At 46.0% G+C, this 27,401-nt stretch overlaps 1 protein-coding gene across 1 annotated transcript in view; it reads left to right on the plus strand.

The window, feature by feature from the left end:
* Positions 1-27,401, plus strand: part of CFAP46 (cilia and flagella associated protein 46) — a 1,487,057-nt gene that overhangs the window by 360,906 nt on the left and 1,098,750 nt on the right. Inside the window, exons 17-18 of the mRNA XM_078643461.1 lie at positions 1,648-1,799; positions 5,660-5,793. Of these exons, the coding sequence (XP_078499587.1) occupies positions 1,648-1,799; positions 5,660-5,793 (286 nt within the window). The remainder of the gene's footprint in view (positions 1-1,647; positions 1,800-5,659; positions 5,794-27,401) is intronic.

Genomic DNA, 27,401 nt, shown 5'->3' on the forward strand with positions numbered 1-27,401 from the left:
ATTTTAATTGTTTGGATTTTAAATGTGTGTATATTTTTATGCATCTTTTATGGCCTAAAAGGTCGAAATAAAGATTTTTTGGATTGGATTGGATTGGAATATGGAAGTTTGATCACTGAAATTGAAAGTTATAAAAGGGGAAGAGAAGACTAGTCGTGCAAAATGGAAAGTGTTACAGGTGATGGAAACTTGAGGCACAGCTTAATAAATCACTGGAAGGGTAAGGGAGATCAGAATGGAAAGCGAGGAGTAAGACGAAAGAGGATAGACAGTGTAGAGAGCAAATCAAAATGTATGGTAGAGGCAGAGGTTTGGGGAGTATATCAGAGAAACAAGAATGCAAGATCATAGTCTTGATCAATAACTTTTAGCTTGTCAATGACATTGATGGGAGCAAACAGAAGATGCAGATTCAAGGAAAAGCTTGAAATACTTGGAGATCAAGGTTCTCCCAGGAACAGAGTGGTGCAACAGAACAAAAGAACAGAAGAGTTTAAGGCTTTGAAGTCGACCCATATACCGCATACGTGCAACAAAAGTAAGACGCAGAATCCATTGAAGAACAAGATTACTTACAGAGTATGACATCCAACCATGAGCAGCGTAAGCACTCAAATTGAGGACACTTTTTACTCATAGAAAAACAAAGCTTTTAAATAAACCCACGAATGTGCAGGGTAAACCGAGCTGAAGACACAGCTTCCTAGAAAAAAACTAAAGTTACTCTCCTCCTAAAAGGTCCTATCAGAGACATCATAGGTGCCACCAAATGGAATGTGAAGCTGCCTAGTAAAATTCCAGTATGGTAGAGGCAGTGCAACGTGCAAACAAACTGAAGACACTGCGTTCTATTAAAATAATCTATTTAAAAAAAATGTGAAATCTCTTTAGGAGCTGTCTGCGAGCAAACAAAGGAGAGGCACATTTCCTTAGTTGGGTTTCGAGTTATATGACATGGAAGCTAGGGTTCAACAGTGACAGCAGCAGTGAGTAACAGTAGAGAGGAATTGTTGCTAAGACAGTAAAGGAAAGGGGAACGTTTCCAAATATTGGTGATGCGGACAGAGGTGAAAACAGGACTATTTCAGGGCAGTGTTTCTGGACAGAGGCCCACTATAGCCAAACCGTAACAAAAGGTATGACGTCATAGAATTCACCCTTGAACTTTTGGCCTTTAACTGGGCGTCTAGGCTGAATGTGATAAAAGGTGTTTTCTGGAGGGGAAAGCTGACATGAGGCTACTTGTTGCAGACTGGTAGTCTCTTTCGGTGGTGTTGTAGGCCACTGCCTACCATGGCCTTAATGTAGCCCCGATCTTCCCAGTTAGGACAGTTGTGATGGCCAAGACTACAACTCCCAATGTGCATTTGGTTGTTATATGAATTCACGGAACTGGGAAATAGTATCACTGATGACATGAAATCGCCTCATGGCTTTTTTTTAACCAAGGAAAAGATTGGGTTTTCGTGAATACAAACAATTTTATTTTTCTATTTCTTTGCAGAATTTAATTGGAAATGTTACGTGACATACATAGATAACATTTTAAGCATAAGTAAAACACAAAGATATTATTCAAATTCTCATTCGGTAAAGAGAAATAGACGACTTAATCTTGATTTGTTGCTATATTTCTTTTTTTCACAGTACCCAAAAAAAGTTCAAGCACAAATAGAGCGGATGATAGTCATACATCACTCTCAAGCTCTGTATCATCTACTCTTACTCTCAAGCCATCATTTGATCCTGGCAGAGCTTTTCTAAGACTTCTGGCAGAAATAAGATTTATTAATGCAGAGGTTGGTAAATCTAAGATTTTTAATCTAAACCTCTCTGCTGTTATGCAGTGTATTGTAGTGCTCTGTGTATTGGATTGTGTTCTTACAGGTCTTTATTGTTGCCCATGTCTTTTCTTTGTTGATGTTATTCTACATGTTATTTGTAATACTGGACTCTAAATATAATGTGGTTTTGAGTATGTAAATAACATGTTTGATGTTGGAAAGTGTGCACGGTGAAGGTGGAAATTAACATTGAGTGAGGATGGTGAGAGTGGAAGCTAGAATTAAAGTATTATCTTAAGTTGTGAATTTGATACATTTTTATGTTCTGTGCTATAGCCATTATTGCACCCCTTCAAAACATAACTCCTCTTTAACTTTAGAATTTTTTCAGGGAATTTTACTGTTTTTCTTTTTAGATGCACTACTCTGCTAATGTTTAATATGAGCCTCTTTTACAATAGGCTTTTTGTGTTGCAAACCAGTGCTATGGCAGTTGTCTGTTTTCCCAGCCCTACTTTCCCATCATTTCTTGAAGGGTAGGGTACACTTGGGGTAAGGACAGCCACCTTGGCACAGTTGGTGCTTAAGGAGTCTGTCCTGGTAAGGGGTGGGGGTGTATTAGTCACTGACTTGGTGAATTGAGGAGTGTTGGAAAGTGGATTATTGGTAGGGGCAAATGTAGGTCTGCTACTAGCAATAAGGCCACTAACACATGGTAGGACTCAGTATAGGTCTTAGAAAATTATTCCTATGCTCAACCCTTGGTTACGTGGCTGCGAGCAGGCAGGCTTAACTTCAAAGAGAGGTATGTAAAGCATTTAAAACACACAATTTCAGTAAATAATTAAGACACAACACAAAATAAAAATCCAACACCAATTTATAAAGCTAGATAATATTTTTATCTTTTAAATGACACCAAAACAAAAAAGATCCACTGTAGGGAACCAGAGATATGCATTCTTAAAGATTAGTCACTTTCTAGTGCTTAGAAACCAACAGTGCCCCTTTTAGTCATTTTGTTTTCTCTGCCAGGGACACCTTTAGAAATTGTTCTGGAGAATCTCACCAAATGTGTTGTGCCGCCTTCTCCAGCAGGCGCGGTCCAGTTAGAACTCCTTCCTGAAGTTCTGCTTGTGGGTCCCAAAGTATCCAACACACAATCCAACGTTCTGGAATCTCCAAGAGGGTCCTTGAAAGTGTGAAACTTCAATTCCGCAATCCAACAAAACCCTTACAAATCCACTGTTACTCCAGGCGCAGAAGTCTTTATGGGGATGTCCTGGTGAGCTCTGTTAACCTGTAACTTGCAGGGAGTCCACTCTTCAGTCCTTTGGCAGCAAGGTAATCCACAGGGCTGCAGTTTCCGTTGGTGCAGTTTTCAGAGGTCAGGCCTTAGAAATCTTTGCACAGCAAAATTTCTCATCAGGGCACTTCTTGCTTCAGTAAATTTCAAACAGCAGATCTGGAGGGCTCTGCCCCTCTCAGATACTTATTCCAAATTCTCTGGGTCAAGCAGGAGGTCACTTCTGACCAATAGATAGCTCCTCATAGTTATGATCACATCCTGTAGAGTGTTGCATTATTTTGTCTCAGAGTGCATCAAATCTTACAATTCCATAATGGCTGATTTTCCAGTTAGGAGGTAGCTGGCTAAACCCCCCCCCCCCCTCCCCAGGATGGCTTATTTCCATAGACTCCCCCTACCATCTGCACATACCTTCCCTAATCCTGGGTCTTGTGGGGGTCAAAAGTGTAAAGTGGAAACTGATACTGTGGCCATCCCTCTGCCTTGGAGGACCATGGTTTACGACCACTCCCCCTGGCATGGCATTCCTATTGACCAACACACTGCCCTGCCAGCGGAGCTGGTTAACCGCAGGGGCTCTTTATCACCTCTTCAAGGCAGCCTGGCTAATCCACTTAACTCTGACCAATCAGGGCAGACCACTGGAAGGCTGAATTTGGACTTACAAACACGAAAGTCTTATAAATTCTTGTATGTACATTTTAGGAGAAATTCAACAACATGATATTGTTGGATTCACTACTACCATTCTGGGAAGTCTTTGAATGGCCATTCTAGTCCTCTCCTATCAATAGTTATTAATCAATAACGTCCTACCATGTTAACCTATGTAACAAGGGTTTTGCAATGGGAAAAATGACTTGGGCCATTTTTCCAGCACCAGGACTTATAAAAACATATTTTATAAGTACTTGACTTATATCTACAGGAACCCCACCCCCTGGGCAACTTGGGGAGACTTTAGGAGTTCTGAATCTGTAGAAATGTTGCAGATTCTCCCTTTACTGTGCTCCTAGCATCAAAGTCGAATTAGAGCAGCACTTTACCACAATGTGGGGAGTGAAATGTGACATTTTACTTTACTCAGGCATATAAAAACTCATTTTATACATTTTATAAGGGTTTACCTAATAGATAAGTGACCCCCCCAGGATACCTAAGGGAGACCCTGGGGGTCCCTAATATGCCAAAACATTGAAGGTTATCCATTTGTAAGTGCTCCTACCACCAAAGTCGAGTTTGGGCACAATTTACTTTTTAAAAGCAGTCCTGGCACCCAGGGCTGTTTTTAAACTGACCTCAGGCTTCAGCAATGCACACATGCAAGTGCAGAAAAAGCTGCTGGGCTCTAAACTACCATGCTCCAGGGTACTGGGGGTCTTCTAGGTAGTTTCAATCCCCTGCCCTCTTATATTCTAGGGGCTTATGAGGTAGGTCATGCCAGTTACAGGGGGTACCCCACCATACCATAGTGTACCCTAGTGTATGTTAGGTATTTAAACTGTATTCTAATGTGTCTCTTTCAGCTTAGCACTGGCCTTGGGCCTGGTTAGGCAGAGCCCAAGTTTAGTCAAAATCAGTTACCACCAGTATGAGTCAGCAAAAAGTTGGGGGGTGCCCAGGGCACAAGATGACTTTGCAACAAGGAGACACATTAGACCCTTTAAGCGTCCCTTTCTTGCTTACTGAAGTCCCGCTTTCCCCAGTGCCTGTGGTTTTTGTTTTTCATCCTCCATGCCAAAGTCAGTCAATCTGTCAATATCCATTTTCTAGAGCGCAGCACTGTATTCCCCTCAGAGAATCTAGGCGCTGGGGTGCGAGATCTCTGTTGAAAAGCCAGGTCTTGAAGAAACGATGGGAAGAGGGAAGAAACAAGCAGAAAAGACAAAACAGAGGGCAGAGAAATGATCTGGCAGAAAAGGCAAAACAGAGGGCAGTAAAACGAGCAGTAAAGGTCAAACAGAGAAGAAGTGGGCAAGACAAAGGGCAGAAAAGCCCAAACAGATGGCAGAAAAACAAACAGAAAAGGCAAAACAGAGGGCAGAAAAATGAGCAAAAAAGGCAGAGGAGGGCAAAACAGATGGTACAAAAACAAGCAGAAATGCCAAAACTGAGGGGAGAAAATTAGCAGGAAAGGCAAAACAGAGCAAGAAACTAGCAAAGGAGGCGCAAACAGAGGGCAGCAGGTCAACAGACAACAGAGGGTAGCAGACTGCAGGAAAGCTGGACAGGAGAACTGTCGCAGGGAGAGCTGGCAGGAGGATACCTGGGTATGTATATTCATTTTGTTTAAAAATGCGGTCCCCGTTACAGAGCACTGTATTCTAACAATCTAATTGCACTTTTAAAAGCTTGGTGAAAACCTGCTTGCACAGGGATTTCACAACTACAACCTAGATCTACAAGACCGTCACTCATTCCCACTGAATTAATCTGTCAATTAATCAACTGATAGCAATGGTAATGTTATACTGCGAGTGGTCATAGTACAGCATATTTATAGAGGTAATTAGCACAGCAATTGAAATGGTAAGTAACATAAATCTGTCTCTTTTCTCCGTTTTAGGCAACCATTCATTTATTAAGATCAGAAGGCTGTCTTCTGAATAACGAACCTATTCCTCCTGTAGATAAAAGTAAACATCCTATGGGATATGTTGCAAAACCTGCTGAAGAAGACACTGAATGGGTGACATACAGGTAATACGTGTGTGTATTCTTCTATGTAATATACAAATCCATATTTTGGTATCATACATTTAATGTGATTGAGCCATGTTTTTCACCCGACCCCCATGCACAGAAATGCAATATCTAGAGATTACAACCTTAGTAACCATTGTTAGTAACCAGCTCTTTTGTGAGGTCTGTTTAACGGGCAGAGTCAATTGCTGTATCACAAAAAATTGTTTATAGCCAAATTACCCTTTGATCATCTCCTGAAATGACTGCATACAGCCTGCCCCTGACGGTGGTAGGGAATGCCAACATTAATTGTGAAAGAGAACCAAGCTTTCAGATGTCCGGTGAGAGGAGGCAATATTCACGTAGGGCCGCAGGAGCCACATTAAGAACAGACTGAAAATGGAGTTCTGTATCATCATAGAACATTGTATATTAGTGAAATATTTGAAATCCCTCAGTGAAATGGCCGCCACCGCTGCTGCTGAACAGCCCTGCAATTCTCTGCTGTATCCTTATACATACACACAATGGCTGTGCAGGCTGCGAACATAGAAGGAGAGAAATGTGCTCCGGAGGCATGAGACAGTGGTCCAAGCAATGCCAGAGTCCACCTCAACCTGATGAGTTTAGGAATTGCTGTAGCTTCTCTCAGCTCAGATCTAACTTCCTTGTCTTTTGTCCCACTGAAAACTGAAGCCTTGCACTCTGTAACAGCATTGCAAGTGTGACGGTGTTTTGTCATTGTGAGTGGAGCCTCAAATAAAATAGCAGACTGGACCAGGAAGTGCAAAGGCAGCTGTTCTGGCACCCCTCCAGGCTCCTCCTCCAGAGAAGGCACACAAGTCCAAGCATACCCACATCACGACATTCAGCATAGTTATGGGTGGCTGGATACCTGTTGAAAAAGTGATGAGAAAACTAGTGGTCACAGCCCAAAAGCTAGGGATTATTTCGGCTGCATGACATCTACAAGGGTCTACTCTTAGGCTCACTAGTCAGTGGAGATTCCCAGAAGGTGACTCACAAGTCCTTCCTCTTTGTGAACAGGCCAGAGTGAGTCATATCGAGGTGGAAACAGAGATGGTAGGTGTGCAGAATCTGACAGACACTTTACAATTTTCCGGGCAGAAGCGAAGGGGGAGTTGTAGGAGAAGGCAAAATGTTAGTGGCCCACTGCTGACTGATACACATAGACTGATCTGTTTCCTTTTCACTCTACCAGGTTGAGGCTTCCTCCCTATCCTAAAGAGAGGACTACTTTAGGAAGACGAGAATAGGGAACTCTCTACAAAAAGGGGTACTACAGTACCTCATACACCCACATGTAGACCTCTAGAGTGTCAAGTAAATTCTTGATATCACCATGTGGGTCCTTTTACCATACCCTTACCACATCCACCTTTGCATATTACAAATGCTATGGACCATTGGGTTAATTGATTTGCTATTGAGAAGGCAAGGGTTTGATCCAACCACCCTGAGGCAGCCTTAGAGATTCCAGTTGCACAGTGGTAGAAAAAATTATATAACACCTTCCAGTCATTTCCACAGTTGTTATGTTGTAGATCTGAAGAAATGTCCTTTTACTTGACATTTTCTGCGCTCTACCACATATTGGCAGGTTCTAGAGGATCTCCCAGTTATCTGTATTCGAGAATAGGTTCATTTTCAAAAAGCCTTGCAGCTATTGTAAGGACATAAATAAGATAGTATCCTTTGGAAGTTCTATTACGTCCCATATTTTCATTTAATAACTTTCAAAGCTGTACGCTTCCTTTATCAATACTGTCTTTTTGTAGTTTTAACTGATAACTTCCTGATGCGGTCATTTCCCCTCATGCCTTGCAGACCTCCTTTGCTGGTCCATGTTAAAATAGTTGTGATTGGGGGGCGTGGCCGGGCAAGATGGCCGAGCAGACATGAACTGCTTCGGCTCCCGGTCCGCGCGCTACCTGGCGAGGGATTGCAGCCGGTTTTCCTGCATGGAATCACCTGTGCGGCACAGCCCCTGTCTGCGGAGGATGTGAGGCACAGCAGATGGCCGTTTTCGCTGTGTTTCGGGGTCTGGGGGCCTCATATGCGGTGATCCTAGAGACGGCGGGAGCAGCGAGAACAAAATAGCGGCCGCGAATCGGCCCTGACGGACTACATCGCGATGCCGCACAGCGGAGGCAAGTCGGGGACACCACAGCATTGAAGGTGGCAGCGGTATGTCCTGGCTGGAGTGAGTTGTTCGGGATTCCTGCGCCTTTCCGACGGACAAGCTTTTCCCTGGCGCCTGACCCTAAGATGGCGGCCATGGAGGTCCCCCACAGCGCGGGAGCCTCGTAATCGCTCACCTTTACTGGACTTATTCCCTGGAGCGGCGAAAGAGGTCGGACAGCAGAGAAGGTGTGGGGCCCTCTATTGGCGGATATGGCTGCTTGAGCTGGATGCAGAGGCGGAGAGGACTCAGGTGATTGACCTGCCGCCCCCCACGATTGAGTCGGTATTCTCTCCATGGGCGGCTAGTGCTTTTTGGCTTCCCCCTACTTATATGTGCAGGAGGAGGGGCCCAGGGCTCCGGTCATGGCAATAACTGAGCGAGGGGGGTCACAGTGGTGGTAGAGGACTGGTCATCGCTCCTCCTGACAGAGTCTCTGGCTACTGGAGTTTGGCTCGCACTTGGGCCTTCCTTGGGTCTCTTAGGAGTGGTCCTCCCTATGCCGCCGAAGAAAGGTACAAACAAAGGGACCAGCAAGATGTCGGACTTCTTCTCTACCGCTGATAATCGGCCAGCACTGAAGGGTAATTCTGACAAGTCGACAATGGCCCTCTCGAAAGCAGACCTGTTGTCCATGTTCAAGGACTTTAAGTCAGAACTTCGCTCTGAATTAGGCCAGGACATCAAATCCTCTATTGATCAATTACGCACTGACTTGTCGGAGCGTCTGACATCTCTCCAGCAAGATGTGGACTCAGTGGGCACCAGGGTACTAGAACTGGAATCTCAACATCAGGAGCTCAAGGAAACTGTGGGGGACTGCCGGAATGACATTCAGTCCCTCAAGAAACAATTTCTACAGTCACAGCTTAAGGCCGAGGACTTAGAGAACCACGCACAAAGGGAGAACATTCACGTCCGGGACTTGGAAGAAGGCGCTGAAGGGCCTCACCTGGAGGCTTTTTTGGAGGGGCTCTTCGCTGGAATCCTGAGCCCCCAGGTCCACAAAATCAAGCTGGATAGAGTACATAGAGTGGGCCCCCTGCAGAAGGAAGATAAGAAGAGACCCCGAGATGTGCTGGCGAAGTTCCATTCCTACAAAACGAAGGAGGCAGTTCTGCAGGCGGCCAGGGCGAAAGATTCTATCTCCTTCAGGGAACTTCTCCTGTGCCATCTTCCAAGACATTGTCCCGGCCATGTTGGCGCATAGGCGGACGATGAGGCCCATCACGACCAAACTCCAGGAGGGTGGTATCAGTTACTGGTGGACATACCCCTTCGGTCTAAGGTTCGAATATCGCAACAAACGATGGCACATCACCGATCTACAGGGCGGTCTGCAGCTGCTGGGCCTCGCACCAGATGAAGGAGGAGACACGTCCCTGGGGACCTCTGGGGATCCGGCGAAAGGTGCACCCCCCGGATTCCTCTTGGGTGCCGAAATCGAGACGAGGACGCCGTTGACAAAAACTGAGGGTCGCTGCCTAGTTGTGAGTATGGCTGTCCTCCTGGGGGGTCCTTGCTGAGTCCCGGGCTGCCTTATTCGGGACTCGTGGTTCCCCGGGAGTCTACAGCCACGGCGGAGGTGAGACTATGTACATTACTGGTTATTTGGTGTGACCCTCCCCAAGCACGATGGCTCCCGCTCCTAGTAGGGGCGATCAGGGGCTCATGTTTAGGCCCCAGAGACTAAACGTATCGTCTGGTCCCCTGAAGTGGCCTGGACTCGCCTTCTGGCCTTGCCGGGGGGTGTAGAGGTGGCTGACATTTTGAAATATTTTGCGCAACAGCACTGAAGTTCTGACTGGTTGAGCCGGGTTTCAGGCCGCCTAACCGAAAGATGTATACAAATGTGCAGACTGATATTTGCTGGTTCTGTTTAGAGCTCTCGCCAAGGTGGGGTGCGGACTGGGTCCCAGGACCCGCAGTTCCCCCGTATATATGTGTGGGCGTATTCGCCCTACACTGCGAAAGAGCAATGGGTTCAATTCTTTGTACTGGTTTTTTCTTCTTTGGGTTTTGGTGGGGGTTGGGGGGAGGGATTGGGGGGGTAGTGGTTGTAGCAGGGGATTGGTAACTCACAGCAAAGCTAAGATGGAGGGGTCTTCGCATAAGTGGAGGTTCTGTGGTGGGGGGGACTGGAGGGAGGGGAGGTCACACGGGAGGGGGGACGTTTGTCATGGTTGGGCAGACCCGGGACACAATTGCAAGTCTGGGTGGGATGGAGATCGGGAGGGTCAGTCACTCGTTGGTGTGGGCTCCCCCTGAAGCGCAGCTTCTTTGGTTACATCGCTGATGCCACTTACTATAGGGACATGGAATGTTAAGGGGCTGAATTCTCCCCAGAAGCGCCAAAAGATTTGGAAATATATCAACGACCGCCAGTTGGATATAGTTGGCCTCCAATAGACCCATCTGACCAAATGAGAAGACGCCCGCCTTAAACACAAACAATTCCCGCTTATTTATAGGTCCTCTGCCACCACGAAGCACAGAGGGGTGGCCCTTATGTTCCTTATGTTCCTTATGTTCCGTTCGGCCTTGCACTTTCAGCCAATGGGAGTTCAGAGTGACAAAGAGGGACGTTGGGTCATGTTGAAGGGCCTCCTGCGGGGCAGACTATGTACCTAACACTGGCCAGAAGGGGTTCCTCCAAGTCCTCTATGGGAAAATCACAGACTTTGCTGAGGGGCCTTTGATTTTCATGGGGGACTGCAATTTGGTGTGGCAAAAAGACTTAGATAGCACTCACTCACAGCGATCTGACATGGGCTTGTTTTCCACTGACACGCAACAGAAGATTCAAGACATGGGCCTTTTTGATGCGTGGCGGTACCTGTACCCCCAATCCAGAGACTACACATTTTTCTCCCACGTTCATCGCTCCTATTCCCGGCTTGACTACTTCTACCTCAGCCAGTCCCTCCGAGGTGATCTCCGCGAGGCCAAGATTTTCCCACTGTCCGTTTCTGATCATAGTCTACTCGCGGTGTGCCTTCATTGGGGCGTGAAAGGTCAGACCAACCCTAGATGGTATTTCCCGGCGTCCTTGGTACGGGAAAAAACTTCCTGCAACACTCTGAGGAGGGCTATCAATGAGTTTTTTGCTCTTAACGACCCGGGGGACACTTCGGTCTTCACCACATGGGACGCCTTTAAAGCGTGCTTTCTAGGGCACTGCTTAGCCCTGAACACTGCTCTCAACAAACAGCGAGGTCGGGAAAGGGAGCAATTAGAGGAGGAATTATCCACTCTAGAGAAAGCGCATAAGGCGAATCCCTCTAGACAAGCACTACGTCAGCTAACGGCAGTTAGAGGTAAACTTCGGGCACATTACAATAACAGGGCACAATACACTTTGCTAAAATTACGACGTCTCTTCTACTCCCAGGGTAACAAGGTAGGGAAGCATCTTGCCAGACAGCTGCAGGACAAGAGGGAGCGGGAGTATATTGGAGGTATCCAGGATGCTCGGGGGGAACTGACGCACAAGGATGATATTAAGGCTGATCTCTTCGGTGCCTTCTACAAAAGCCTATATTCGGGGGACACTCTTGATTCCTCCGCGCAAAGAGAATGTCTGCAGACCTTACCGTTGCCCCAGGTATCGGCAGAGTGGAACGAGACGCTTTCTGCTCCCTTCACTAGGGACGAAGTGATGGCTGCCATTAAGGCCTTGAAACCCCATAAGGCCCCGGGGATGGATGGGTACACGGCCATTTTCTACAAGACCTTCGCTTCTGATCTCAGTCCATACCTAGTCCGGTTGTTCAACAGTATGGCGGACGAGGGCGAGACCTCGGGAACGATGGCTGAGGCCCTGATATCCATCATACCCAAACCCGGGAAGGACCCTAGCAGGTGTGCCTCCTATAGGCCAATTGCCCTCCTGAATCTAGATGCAAAACTATACTCCTCTATAATTGCGCACCGGCTCAATGACCTGATGCCGGTATTCATCCATCCGGACCAATCAGGGTTCATTAAAGGGCGCCAAACCCATGACGACACGAGGCAGGTGATACATCTGATTGAAAAGACCAACAAGTTCAAAATCCCAGCGGTACTGGTGGGACTTGATGCCGAGAAGGCGTTTGATAGGGTGGACTGGGGGTTCTTATTTCGGACGTTGACTGCCTTTGGCTTGGCCTCTAAACTTTTATCTATGATTCGGGCGAACTACCTTTCCCCCAGGTCCAGAGTAGCGGTGAATCTGCACCAGTCTTCCTTTTTTGAACACACGCGGGGCACCAGACAAGGATGTTCTCTATCGCCTCTGCTCTTTGCCCTAAGCATAGAACCTTTGGCACTGGCGGTGAGAGCCAACTCCGACATCCGAGACCTGCCCTTCACCGGAGAGGAGCATAAGATCACTCTCTTCGCGGACGATATCCTTCTCTCCCTCTCTGAACTGGCCCACTCCCTCCCTCATGTGCAGGCGGAACTGGAGCGCTTCGAAGCTGTAGCGGGGTTCAAAATCAACCTCGACAAATCCGACGTCCTCAACCTCACTCTCCCCCAATCTGAAGTCCTCCTTCTCAAGACACTTACACCTCTTCCATGGGCCGGATCCTCTATTTAGTACCTGGGGATTCATTTGACCTCCACGCTGGGGAAACTCTACTGGGCCAATTTCCCCCCGCTCTTAGCTAAGATCCAGTCTGACCTTGCCCGTTGGAAGCCAATGTTCATTTCATGGCTGGGGAGGATTCACGCCATCAAAATGTCCCTTCTTCCCAAACTGTTGTACTTGTTCCAAGCCCTTCCCATCGAGCTCGACGGGGATTTTTTCCGGCGAGTGAAATCAATGCTGTTACACCTTATTTGGCAGGGGGGACGAGCACGCTTTTTCTTTGCTATTTTGCGCAGACCAAAGAAGGAGGGAGGAGTGGGGCTTCCTGACATCCAACTGTATTATAAAGCAGCACAACTCCGAGTGTTAGTGGAATCGACACAACAGGTGTCAGAAAAACACTGGCTACATATGGACCAGAACGTTGCAGGGAGGACGATCTGGGATTTGGTATGGAGGCCCAAGAGTGACAGGCCCCAAAATGTTTATATCAGCACCCCCACCCGCACTACTTTGAAAGTTTGGGACTCGGTCTCCAAGGATGGTAGGTGGACTACCTTTCCCTCCCCCTTTACACCAATACATTTCCCCCAGCATTGACCGAGGGTCCCTTTGAGGCTTGGAAGGAGTGAGGCTGCCTTGCATTAACACACCTCTTCCATAACTTTGACCCACTCACCTTCGACAGCTGTAGGAGTGACTATGATGTTCAGGACAATCAGCGGTATCATCACTCACAATTACTTCACTGGGCGCTGTCCCCTCAAGTCCGAGACGCAGATATACGGCCCCTTATGAAGTTTGATGCCTTTCTTACCAAGACCTCCTCCATGAAGGGTGCCATCACTTTCATATACGGGTTCTTACTTTCCACTGCGATTTCCCCTAGACCCCGATACATGTCCATGTGGGAGGGAGTCCTTCAACAAGACATCACCGACTTGGAGTGGACACACTTATGGTCAGATATAGCAAAGTTTAACCACTCTGTGGAACTTAGGGAGGCGCACATGAAAACCATGATGAATTGGTACCTATATCCAGCCAAGTTGTGACAGATATTCCCTGGTACCTCTGATAGATGCTGGAGGGGATGTGGGCTACTAGGGGACTTTCAACATATCTGGAGGGACTGCCCCGTTATACGACCGTTCTGGGAGGAAATTCTTGCCCAAATTAAAGACATGTTGGGTTACCCCATTCCTACTTCGATGGCCACTACCCTACTAGGTCTCCGTGATCCCAGTCTCGAAACATCAGACTAAGGCAGACAAAAAGATTCTGTGGCTCTGCATTGGGGCGGCCAAGCTCACCCTAGCTGCGGTGTGGAAACTGAGGGAGGAACCGGCTGCCTCCCTTTGGCATTCGCACCTATGGAAGCTACTGAGTTTAGAGCAGATGGCTGACATCTTCCTGGATGATTTTAAGAACTTTGAATTCCGCTGGGGCCCATTGGTCGCTTTTCTCTCCAAGGGTCTTCCATCTGCAGTGTGTCCAGCTAGCGTTAGAGCCCTCCACCTCTTCCAACTGTGACTCCCTGACACTACGCGTTCTTGACCTCCGTCTTATGTGAGTTGCTACCACCACTGGGGAGGGGGGAGGGTTTTGGGTAGGGAGGGGTTTTGTATTTTGTTGTTATTTGTGTGTTTAATCCTTCTGATAATTTCCTTTACGACAATGCCCACGAGGGAACTGGCTTGTGGAAGCTATCCGATTGTCATACCGCATTGCGGCGGCTATTAATTTGTGCCTTGGAACCGTAGGCTGCTATCCGAGCCACCGGGAGGGCGACCGCCCTGAGCTTTCGCAACTTCTCCACCTCAATTGGCAAGCCGTTGGTATTCCCCGTATATGTCAGAAGCTGTATCCTCCAGAGAGCTACCTTGTATGTTAGGGGTCCGGCTTATTTGGGGTTTTGACCTGCTTTGCTATGTTGCCTTTGGGCTTTGATTTCTTTGCTACCCCCTGCGTGGGATGATGTGCGGGATTGTCGCTTGTTTCTGTTTTTAAATACTAATAAACATCCCATTGACAAAAAAAAATTGTTGTGATTGTTATGGCATACATTGAAATGACGCAAAACGAAAGGGGATGACGGACGGAGTGTTGAACATTGCAAGCACTCACCCCAGTCAACTGATCTGGGTTTAATCCATCATCATTCTTTAGCTTACTCGGCCACCCCAGTTCAGACATGGCCATATGCAAATCAGTCAGACCCTGTGCCTCATGGGAACAGTCCAGCCCGAACTGCCAAGACATGTCTTTCTTGGCCTGGAAACAAGCATCCTGGGACCGGTTTCTGGCTAATCAGCTGTCATCAGCCAGGCTAGCTTGAATCCAGTGGCAAAGTGAGCAAGGGACCCACGGCCGGGCATACCCTGACAACTTAGGGTGAACAAAGCAAAACCAAAGGGGAGGATGGACGGAGTGTTGAACATTGCAAGCACTCACCCCCAGTCAACTGATCTGGGTTTAATACATCATCATTGTCCTTTTGTAGACTCCAGATGTATCATGATACGGAGATTGTAATTGAGAAACTGTCTGTGTTCTCTAAAGTTTTTACTTTACTGATACAACACTTTTATTTGCTGTTTTGTGATTTTTTATTTAGGAAGGGATTGTTGGATACAGTAACATGCTATGAACAGAAAGTGCAATTCTCTAATTGCTATTGTTTTACTTTGCTGTCGTCAACACAATGTTGATACATTGACAACTTTCTAGTTCAGAAGGTATACACACCTAAGCTCTTTTAAAGATGCAATGAAAATAAGGGTCCTTTGTCTAAAGTACCTGCTAGGCAATATTTAGCCGGTCATGTCTTTTAAATTCACTACTTACTTTGTCTTTTTCATAGCACAATTATTTGAGTGTACTGTAAACTCTGATCATGCATTCTGTTCAGCAAAGGGTCTCTATGCTCATCTTTCACTCTTTTGTAGGCCATCATCTTGCCTCATTATGGAATTTTCATTCTAGGACAGTTGGTTACAATGCACAAATATTGTTTGACTATTAAGAAGCACTTCCCCCAAAGAAAAAATCTGTTGACTTTGTCAATTCTTGTACTTAGTGAGGGTATATTAATCAGTCAACCATGATTTGGTCTGATTTGTTTCCATAAAGTTAATGTATGATCAGTACACACAATTAATTATTTTAATAAAATAGAAAATATAGCTTCTTTTGGCTTACAATAAAACCTTTTGCAACCCGAACAATGGACCATGCAGACATAGTAGGAAAGGCCCGACATATTTGGATTTAATTTCCAGGTTATGATTGGTTAGAAAATATTGCATTTTAACATCATTCGAATAGTTCCATGCATCTACAACTTCCTTACGTGTCATATACTATGAGTCTTAAATTTCTCATTGAAATACAAGATGGAGAGGGCATATGAATACAAAATGAAATCTATGCTCATGCCGTCAAATACAGTTCTTTTAAGATAGATAATCATAAACAACATTAGAGGGAAAATCTCAAAATCCCTAACCTCAATGCTAAATGCAGAGAGAGAGAGAGTAATGCCCAATTCAGTGCCATAAAATGGTTTAAATAAAATTAAGCTTGGTGCACAGAAGAGTTTAAGATGCTGTTCTGAATGAGAAGATATAAAGACTCCTAAAATCATCACTAAAGCTCTGTCTGACATATTACAAGTCTTAGGTTCAAACCATAAATGTGTCAAACGGGAGCTGATCAATATTTCTGATGGATACTTCTAACCATGGTTTCCCTCGCACATGAATATCCCTAGCTGCAAGACTGTATCCAGAGAGTTATTCCAGCATTGCTCCTGAGTGCTAGTAGCTGGCACCGTTTGGCTCAGTGGTGCTCCATGCTGTTCCCGAAATGATAGTGCAGAGGCACAGCAATACCTAACCCCTGCTCATGATGTTAGTTTCTTTCTTTCTGTGTCCTTCATCATAGACCTGGAGCTCTGCATCCAACTTTGTGGTTCTTCCAACAACTTCAAAAAAATGCTTTTTTCCACAGAGGGCTAGGGAATGATGTCCCAACTGAAAATGACTGGATTCAATCCAAACTGAGACTGAAGGAAGCAGCCTAAGGACTATAGGCCTATTTCATGGTGGTCCATAACCAGGGTCATGGACCCCCATGAAGTATGCCTGTGGTGATTGGGCTCCTGGTGAATATGGGCACACTAATTGCACATCTTACAGTCGGGGCCTAAGGCAATTCAGGAGTGGGAGGCTAAACTCTAAGCTGCCAGAACTAAGAAGTGGTTGCAGTAAAGCAAAGGTTCCATTCCCATTCCAGTTTTCAGGGTCGATTGTGGTCCAGGTTGTGAGGCTGCTCCTGCAAAAAGTTCACTTCCTGCTCTAAGTCTTTCAGTAAGTCTTAGTCTGGGTATAGCATAAGAAGACTGTTCAGGACTCTACCCCACCCTGCCAAGAAAAGTCTAGCGAGAAGGCATAAGGGAGCCATGATTAAGGTCGCACTTCCCTGATGTGTCTTGAAACTGTAATGATCCTACATTTGTGGCCTGCTTGTCTTGAGTTTCATACAGATACAGATTGCTGTATCCTGATTATAGTGATGATGCATTGTATTTAGACTTCTTAAATGTCACTGGGTAAACATATCTTTTAGAGCACAGCTAGACTCTCTACTTTGGTCACTAATGGTGGTAGGTGATAATTTGTAGTGTAGCTGACAATCTAGAATTGGATTTGATCACTACTGAGACAAAAACATATGTATCGACTGCCATTCTTCAGCCAGCGCCACCTTCATCTGAGCCATTTTTGCCATTTAATGAACACCTTACTCTACTGTCTACATGGTCTAAGCCATGCTTCTGTCCACCAGTCAGTCAACCTGTGGCTGGGTGACTTGGACCAGCTTCTGATGACCCACACCTTCTGACCAAGCATCCTTCACTGGACAGGCTGATTCTTCAAACTTCAACAAATAAGGTCAATCTAAATTCTTCTCCGATTGATTCATCAGAGAGGGCATCGAAGATGCTTGAAGCTTTCAGAAAGTAAATCTTTTGTTTGACTAGTCTAGCACTTAGATCTGTAAATGCTGTTTGTCTTTTTGGTAGATTCACCCACATATTATGGGAAATTGCCAGCAATATCTTGTTACCCGTCCCAGAAGACTTTGGACCTCATTGGCCCAAACAATGCATAAGGGTCAGGATCCAGTCAAGTAACTGCTCTCGGATCATCTAGACACTGCATCGACAGAGCTGTTGGGCCATGAACTGGACTCTCGGATCCCAGTTGGAACAGCATTAGGGCTGACTCTTGGACTCAAATCAGATCTTGGGTAGATGTCACAGGATCTGTAGTGGTAGACGCCAAACTGACTTGCAGCAGTTCACTTTCCCTTTTCCACCTACAGTTCATGGTGGGGAAGACATGTCACTGCTGAATTGTGGGCATCATTTTGGAGAATGGAAGCTCAGACCTCTCTGGTGGAGAGCCGGCTCCATATCAATGTTTTGGAGTTAAGGGCAATCTGCTTGGCCCTGAGAGCCTTTCTGCAATTCATCAAAGAGGGTGCTAGTGAAGGGCCTTACAAACAATACGACTGCCATGTCATACTGTGACAATGAGGGCAAAGTGGGGTCCAGATATGCCAGAAGGTCCTACTCATCTGAAGGTGGCTGGTCCTGTACAAAGCTTACTGGTGGGTATGCCAAGGCAGATTAATTTAGCGGGCATCATCTGGTGGCTTACAAGTGGCACTTTACTCCCGAGGTGACTTTGGATATGCCCTGGTCCTATCTTTTAACAACAGATGATGAGAAGCAGTGTCAGCAAATCTGCATGTTCGACTTTCCTCTAAGGCATTCATTAAGAGATGCATTTCAGCTGAAATGGAAATACATACTCCTGTATGCATTTCCCCCACTACCTCTCCTGCCTCAAAGTTTTAGGAAGATTATGGCGGGATGGTCCCAAGTCATTCTCATTGCCTCAGACTGGGCCAGGAGTGTGTGGTACCCCAAACTCCTGAGTCTGAGTTTTTATCCTCTAATCAGGCCTCTCCATCATGAGGACCTTTTGTCTCAGAAACATGGCAGGGTCCTGCATCCATGTCTCCACAACCTACACTTGTTTGTAGATTGGGTAGTAGCAACAAAATGTGTTTGATGTGCAGACTGAGGTAGTTCATATCTCTTGATGGCCAAACACCTTTGCACAAAACTAGTCAATGCTGGGTTGCTTTGACAAATGTGTTGCTTTGTCCATCGCTCGTAGTACTGACCCCTTATAAGACCAACGTTCTAATGTTCTTTTGTTTTTTCTTTCATTAGCCCATCAAGATCTTGTGGTGGGCATGGAGAAAGATTATTTGCCAGCCCTTTTTGTCATTTTGTGTTTACCTGACCAGCTGTAGTCACTCGTTGTGATGCGTTCTATAAAAGGTTTGATGCAGGTACTTCCGTGTAAACCAGTTGTTATGCTTCAATTGAACCTGAACTTGGTCTTGACATTTCTCATCTGCACATCCATCGAGCATTTACTCAGCAGCCCCTTTTGGCTCTTGAGACTAAAATCCATCTTCCTCACTGCCTTTACATCTGTCCAGTGCTAGATTGAACCACCGTACACCATGTTCTGTCCGGAGAAATTGGTCACAACTCCCTTCCGAGTTGGCCAGTCAATAACTCTGACACTATTTTTTGGATTGCCTCACTCCTTGAAAGAGGAAGAGAGCCTCCATCTTTTTAACCCACAGCTGACCCTGAGTTTTTTCATCACATACATACGGGTCCGTCACATGTATGACCAGGTCTTTTTGGTATTTTAAAAAGCCAAGTAGGCCTAGGAAACGCAGGAGAGGACCCTATGAAAGTGAATAGTCTGTCATGTGGTCAGGAGAGGCCTAGTAAGAAACACAGTCATTACCATGCTCATGTTTCTTAAGTTGCCTTCTCTTTTTACACACAATGCCTTTTTAAATACATTTGCGTGTGCGACAATGCAGGATAACGGTCTCTGAATCAGCATTGCTCACATTTTTACTACGTGTGCACTTTATCACGACACCTTTAACATTCAGTACAAGGGATAAAGTTCACTGCACAGAATGTCATCATTGTTATTCTCCTGAAGGTGACTGCGCTATCCAACTAAAATAAACAATTGCGGCCTGACAGGGGTTGCAACATGGCCACATGGGTGTTTGTGATTATAAATACACAACCACTTCCATGTTTAGGCAGTGGAGCTCTCAGCTGCCACTGGTGGGCATGGAGAAAGGTTATTTGCCTGCCCTTTTTTGTCATTTTGTGTTTACCTGACCAGCTTTAGTCACCCTTTGCGATGCGTTCTATAAGAGGTTTAATGCAGGTATTTCCGTGTAAACTGGTTGTTATGCTTCAGTTGAACCTGAACTTGGTCTCAACACTTCTCATCTGCACATCCATCAAGCATTTACTACTCAGCAGCCCCTTTTGGTTCTGGAGACTAAAATCCATCTTCCTCACTGCCATTACATCTGTCCAGTGCTAGATTGAACCACCTTACACCATTTTCTGCCCGGAAACATTGGTCACAACTTCCTTCCGAGTTGGCCAGTCAATAACTCTGACACTATTTTCTTGCTTGACTCACTCCTTGAAAGAGGAAGAGAGCCTCCATCTTTTTAACCCACAGATGACCCTGCATTTTACATCCATCACACAAAGGTCTGTCATGTGTATGACCAGCTCTTTTTGGTATTTTCCAAAGCCAAGAAAGCCTAGGCATTGCAGGAAAGGACTCTATCAAAGTGAATAGTCTGTCATGTGATAAGAAAAGCCCTAGTCAGAAACACAGCCATGTACATGCTCACATTTCTTAAGTTGCCTTCTTTTGTTACACACAATGCCTTTTTATATACATTTGCATGTGTGACAATGCAGGATAACGGTCTCTGAATCAGCATTGCTTAAATTTTACTTTGTGTGCACTTTATGATGACACCTTTAACATTCAGTACAAGGGATAAAGTTCACTGCGCAGAATGTCATCATTGTTATTTTCTGTAAGGTGACTGCGTTATCCAACTACAATAAACAATTGCAGCCTGACACGGATTGCGACATGGCCACATGGGTGTTTGTGATTATAAATACACAATCACTTCCATGTCTAGGCAGTGGAGCACTCAGCTGACACTGCAGGGTCACTACATGCCGGAATTCCAACTTAGCTGATTCCTGCTTACCAACATGAGGGATGTCCAGCTCTACACAAGACAGACAACTTGATGACACTTACCCACAGATAATTGGGAGTTAGTCCACCCTGGCAGGGATTTGGCAGATCACCCACCTTAGGCAAGACTAGGTTAGGGAGTGCTAGGTACGAGTACACTATACCAGTTCTTATATCCCCACATATATTCACTGTCTGAACACAATGGTGGAAATGGTCACCTTTTTCACTGTTCTTGCAATGCTAATTATGCAAATCTGTTTCATTCTACTAATTATCGCAGTGCGCATATCTTATGCTAGGATCACAATACTTCAATAAATATTGAAAAGCTTTGCTGAGTATTTCTCGTGTACTTCTTTGAGCATGCATGAGAGTCCAAACAAAAGGGTCCAGATCTGTTACCACGATTTTCTTGGGGAATCAGGGTTGTCATGTTCTGAGGCTGCACACACATTTGTTACCCTGTAAGGTTAGGGGTGCAGATGGTACACTGTGGCTAGCAGGGAAATAGGCCAAAATATCTTGAGGGTGTGTGCGGAATCAATCTGACACAATCCTGACGTTTATGTTATCCAATAAATACACAGTTTTATAGCTCGAGGTACAAGCCATACGACAAGTCCTCTGCCTCAGAATCTGCTAATCATTGGCCTGGAAATAGCCTCTTGAAAGACTGCTGACTTGTTCTACAAGAGCCAAGAACTCTACAATTGGTTTGGTGCAACGGGTACCTGGTCTAAACATTTGCCAGGCTGTGGTGTGGGTGTCAGTACCTACGGTCATGAAACACTACTACTTTGATATCTCCCAAATGAAGAACATCTAGCCTGCTCTGTTCTGCAGGACATTTTGTTTTAAGTTCACAAGCCAGACTCTCCACCCTTCTGAGGTCCTGCTGTGGTATCTATGCTGTGGTTAGAATTCAACAGAAGAACATGTTATTTACCCTTGGTTATACACTTTATGATGGATGCTGTGTTACTACAGAGTCTTCATTGCTCTCCTACCTCCCGGTTCTGTGGAGTGTCCTCTTTACCATCTAATAAGTTCCTAAGTTAGTAATTCAACACACTGTCTTAGACAATTTGTTCTACGCTCTGCGTCTGAGGGGACAGCAGGAGAAAGACACAAGAAACTGATATCAGCGTGCAGGGAAGGAATTTACAAGTGGCTCCCCTCCTTCAGTTTGATGGAGGTATGGAGTCACTGAGGAGCCATACATCACCACCTAATAGCACGGAATATTGCTAGAAGAAATCTCTGGATCCTGTATAGTGGCTGGGGTTTTTCTGAAAGTAAGAAATGTGCATCTAGAGTATCCACCGTAAAGAGCATTATCAAAGGTAAGTAACTTGTTCTTCTTGTACTTGAGTCACCAAGGGGCAGTGGCTTACATTATTGCAGTTGGAATTTCCGTAGGAGCGTGTGTAGGTAGAAAATTGTTGCTTGGTTAGACAAGGCTGACTGAAAACCCCACTACTTTCAATGCTGCCACACCATTAATTTTAATTTACCTGTAGTTCACACTGAAGTAATAGCAACGTTATTGATGTAAGGAGGCAGGTAATTTTACATAAGAAGCCATTGTGTGGTGTCTTTAGTAAACTTACATTTGGGTAATCCCAAAGTTCCCCTTTGTGAAATGATGATATTCAGGTTTGGACTGAAAATTTTTGATCGGCGATAGGGAGGCCTGCTCCCAGATACGATGTTATAAAGGGACACAATTTATTAAGTATTTGCTAAAACAATGGTTTTGTTGACCAGTAGGGAGTGCCTATTACTGTTTCTACTAAATCGTCCCAATGTTGCACTATATCTGGCTTCTTACCATCAGCTTGATTTACTTTCTTACAAAATACACAATCCCAACAATCAAAACTGCTTTTTCTCATTTATTTCAATGTTTTTCTACTTAAAATACTTTCCAAATATATTAAGTGCTGATGATGCGAATTTTAAATGTGAGCAAAGAGGGCTATGTCATTTGAGACCAGGGCCGGATTGGTTGTGGCGAGCATCGGGTATTTCCCCAGGAGGCTGTAAGGGTGGAGGCTGGTTTTGTAGCAGTGCGGGGCAATTTTGTTACTGGGGGGCCAGTTTTCCAGTAGTGCTGCAATATCGGCCCCCAGTAACAAAAGCAGCAGTGTTTCACACCTCCACCCCCTTTCCCCCGGGAGTGGGGGTGGGGGAACTGATTAGCCCAAATTGCCAGGGCTGATTTGGGTTTCCAGTCCAGCCCTGAAGGAGACGCATTAGCAGTTTCCTACCCATTTGGAAAATTATTTCATACAGAGATTAAAGTTGATACTGGGATAAAAGTTGATACCAGGCCATTAATACAATTATTAAATAGTAATGGGGCTAAGCTACAGCCTTATCTCAACCTCGTGTTTGTTTCAAAGCCTTTGGAGCACTTACACTTCATTCCAAATCTAACTTGAACCGAATTCCCTGTATTCAAGAGAAATATGCGATCTTCCAAATATTTCAGAACATGAAGACTTGGGCAAGGGTGGGCGATTAATTTCTCCTTATTCCCGCTTTGCCCAAGGAGGGGGTTATGTATGTATTTTAGGGGAGTGGCGGCGTGGGTTTCTTTTCTTTCCTCCCCCTCCCAATTGCCCAAGTGTGCTTTAGTTGATTTGTGGTTTTCTACCCCAGCTTTGTCAGGCAGGAGTAGTATTTTGTAATTTACCTCTAGTATCTGTAGAACCCCCTTCACCTTGCCCAAGGGGCACCTTCTCTCCCACCTTACTGCAGGCAGATGTGGGACGCCTAACTGCTGGCCCAGTGCCATCTTTGCAAATGCTACATACAGCACAAAGGAGCTGGCTTTGCTCACCAAGGACTGCCGCATTTGTCAAGACACAGAGCGAGTCAGCTGTCAGCGGTAGTAGCACCGGACTCAGGTGGAGCAGCGGCCTGTCTTGTTCACATACCTACTCTGCGGTAATTCTAATCATTCCATCAGCACTGACTTTGCAGTGTTTCCTCCAATCTTTGAGGGCCTCCTCGACTAAGCAGCTACTTGGACCTTGTGCACTGCGGCTACCTGACTACGACAGAGCGGCCGCTCATCTAGTTATCCAGTATTGGGGTATCTTTCATAGATTCACATGCCTGAATCATTCCCCGTCGTCGAGGCGGGAGTCCCACGGTAAATAAAAAAGCAGTGCCAAAAGCACTTTGCAGTAGTAGGCCCTAGAAAAAAGGCCTGAGGCCTATATTATAGTAGCCTATCTACCTCCTTATGCTAAAAGACCCAAAGTCTTTGCTCCAACCAATCAGCTCACAGCACCCTCTAGAACCTTCCCTGCAGAGCCAGCTCTCCTCAGATTTTCACCGCACGTCGTGTGGAAGGGAGTCTCCCTGAGTCTTGACTCAGTTTTTTCTTCAGAGCTTCAAGATGTCTGACAAGAAGGCCTTGTTCAGACCCTGTAGAACATGTGAGAAGAAGAGGGTCCATGTGGATGACTTACACAAGGACTGCATTTATTGCCTATATCCCAAGCATGAGGCAAAGACTTGTAAGATCTGTGTTACCTTCCCTGCCAAGACCTTAAGGGATAGGGAAGCCAGAGTCCTTTTGTGGCTTAAATCCTCTTCCAAGGATGATGATGACAGAGCCTCTACCTCTAGCAAGAGGGCGAGGTCTCAAGAGGATAAGATAAGTGAGGGGAGAAAGCATGTTAAGGCCTCCCACTCTACTTCAGGCTCTTCACAGAGATCCAAACATTCTGTCTCTGGAGCCTCAGCCACCAACGATCCGGCAAAGAAAACAGTGAGTAAGACTTCTACTGTCTCCTCTCCAGTTACCACTGTCTCCACTTCAACCTCTTCTTCTATGGATATGATATCCACTACGTCTATCACTACACCTATTGTGTCTACTAAAATCAGTATCGTGACAAAAAGAACTCTCGTAGACGACTCGTCGACGAAGACGCCGTCATCATCAAAAAACTCGTCATCTAAGAAGAGCCCGTCGACGAAGTCGGCGACGCCGCCGTCGACGACTGCCTCGTCGACGAAGAAAGCATCAACGTCTATCCCGTCGACGACGAGCCCGTCATTGGTTGCCTCGTCGACGACCGTCCCGTCGATGGTGGCTCCATCGACGACGAGTCCATCGACGATTGTCCCGTCGACGTCCAGCCCGTCGACGACAGTCCCGTCGACGGCAAGCCTATCGTCGACGATGCCCTCGTCGTCGATCTCGTCGACGATAAATCCGTCGACGACGACATCTTTTCAACAAATGGATGCGCCTTGGTCTCCGGGGTCATCAAGGTCGATGGAACCAGCTTTATTAAGACCTGCCACTGGGAATCAGGCCTTTTGTACGCCAATGGCGACAAAAAACTTTCAACTGGTGTCTTTTAAGAGGCAACAAGGTTCATACATATCTCCACTTCTGCCTTCTCATCTTCTGGAAACATATGTGGACGATGAAGAAGATGACTATGAGGATGATGATGATGAGGGTGCTTTTGGTGTGGCACGTCATCCATCCGAGCTTGTCATCAAGTGCCAAGATGATGATGAGGAGGATTCATACGCTGAGCACTATTACCAAGAGGATATCATAGTGCCTCACTCATTGGATCATCAGAGAAGGCCTAGAGTCCCGGAAGTCACTCAGTTGCCGCCTAATTTGATACAGGATTTACAGGCTATGCTGGCGGATTACAAACAGCGTTTTCCTCCGCAAGTACCTCAATCTGACACGGTAGCTCCTCCTCGGCAACAGCCACCGGCTTCTCCAATTGTGGACACTCCACAACCGGTCTTGCCTCCACAAACTCCGGATTCATCATCAGAGGAGGAGGTAGAAGATGGAGAGTTGCCTAACATTCCTTCATCGGACCCATGGGATGAATATGTTATTCCCATGCCGTCCCCTCCGACTCCACAACCTTCAGATTCACCGCCTGATGATGTAGGTGGTTTTCACAACCTGATGCAAAGGGCATCAACCAGGTTTAAGCTCCCTGTTACAGTGGAGCAAACGGAGTGTTTTCTCCATGACTTTAAAGAGGAAACAAGGAAGATATCTAGAGCCATTCCCATAGTTGAGTTTATTTGGAAGGAAGGCATAAAGATAATGGAAAACCCCGCATCTGTGCCTGCTGTGTTACCCAGAATAGAAAAGAAATATCGTGCCCCGCTTTCTAGTCCGGCGTGTCTTATTGGTCATCCACGCCCGGATTCAGTAATCTCTCAAGCGGCGCAGCAAAGGTCAAAGAACCCAGCTACCCCTATTTCTACTCCACCAGATAAAGAGGGACGAAGATTAGACCTTATTGGGAAGAAGTTCTCCACTATGGCGGCAGCATCCATCAGGATAGCAAATTCAATGGCGATTATTGGACGCTACGATCGCCAAATGTGGTCGGAGATGGCTAGGTTCATAGAGCTATTGCCAGAGGACTCAAGGCAAGAAGCCAGAAAAGTTTTAATGGAAGGAGAGCGGGCAGCGGAAGAATCCATCGACTGCGCTCTAGATATGGCGAATACGAACTTCAGGCAGTTGGCTGGAGCAGCCGTCCTGAGACGTCAAGGGTGGTTAAAAGCCACTACGTTTCGTCCGGAGGTTCAGTTGAAAATTCTGGACATGGCTTATGACGGAAAGTCTCTCTTTGGTAAACATGTCGATGAGGCTCTCCAGACGATTAAAACTGACACGGATACCGCAAAGTCGCTAGGATCCTTACAATTTAAAAGAGGTTCGTTCAGAGGAGCTAGAGGACGAGGTTATTCTTCCAGGGGAAGTTATTACCAACAAGGCAGACAGTATCAACCACAATACCGTCAAAACTACCAGTCTTCTTACAGACAATCTGGATCGGCTGGTTTCTCTCGTCAAGGAGGAAGAAGGCGCGCAAACAACCAAGGACGAGACAGTCACAAGAAACAGTGAGAGCAATTGGGCGCCGCCTCCAACCCCTTACCTTCCCGTGGGCGCGAAAATATCTGCTTTTCAACAACAATGGCAGAATATAACATCGGATCGGTGGGTGTTAGACTTGATCCAACATGGTCACACCCTAGAGTTCATCACCAAACCTCCACCAACTCCGCCCAGGGGCCCCCCTCCCCCTCGTCTTCACTTATTGTTCAAGGAGGTTCAAGCTATGCTACTCAAGAACGCAGTAGAAAAGGTTCCAATCCATCAGAGAGGGACGGGTTTCTATTCCCGGTTTTTCCTTATAAAAAAGAAAACCGGGGAATGGCGACCGATCCTAGACCTGCGAAATCTGAACAAATATCTCAAGAAGCAGGGATTTCGAATGGTCACCCTCTCGGACATTCTCAGTTGCCTCAACGAGGGAGATTACATGGCCTCCTTAGACATGGAAGACGCATACTTCCACATCCCAATCCACCCAAACCATCGGAAGTACCTCCGTTTCACTGTGGCAGGCGCCCATTATCAATTCAAAGTTCTCCCATTCGGCCTCAAGTCGGCCCCAAGGATTTTCACGAAGTGCCTGGCCCCGGTGGCAGCAGCTCTTCGGGCAGCAAAAGTGCAGGTCTTCCCGTATTTGGACGACTGGCTAGTCAAAGGTCCATCAGAAGCCAAAGTGAGAGCCGACATTACGGCATGCTGCAATCTCTTCGCATCGCTAGGCCTCACAATCAACAA

This window comes from Lissotriton helveticus, chromosome 5_1 (assembly GCF_964261635.1).
Source record: "Lissotriton helveticus chromosome 5_1, aLisHel1.1, whole genome shotgun sequence".
Lineage (NCBI taxonomy): Eukaryota > Metazoa > Chordata > Amphibia > Caudata > Salamandridae > Lissotriton > Lissotriton helveticus.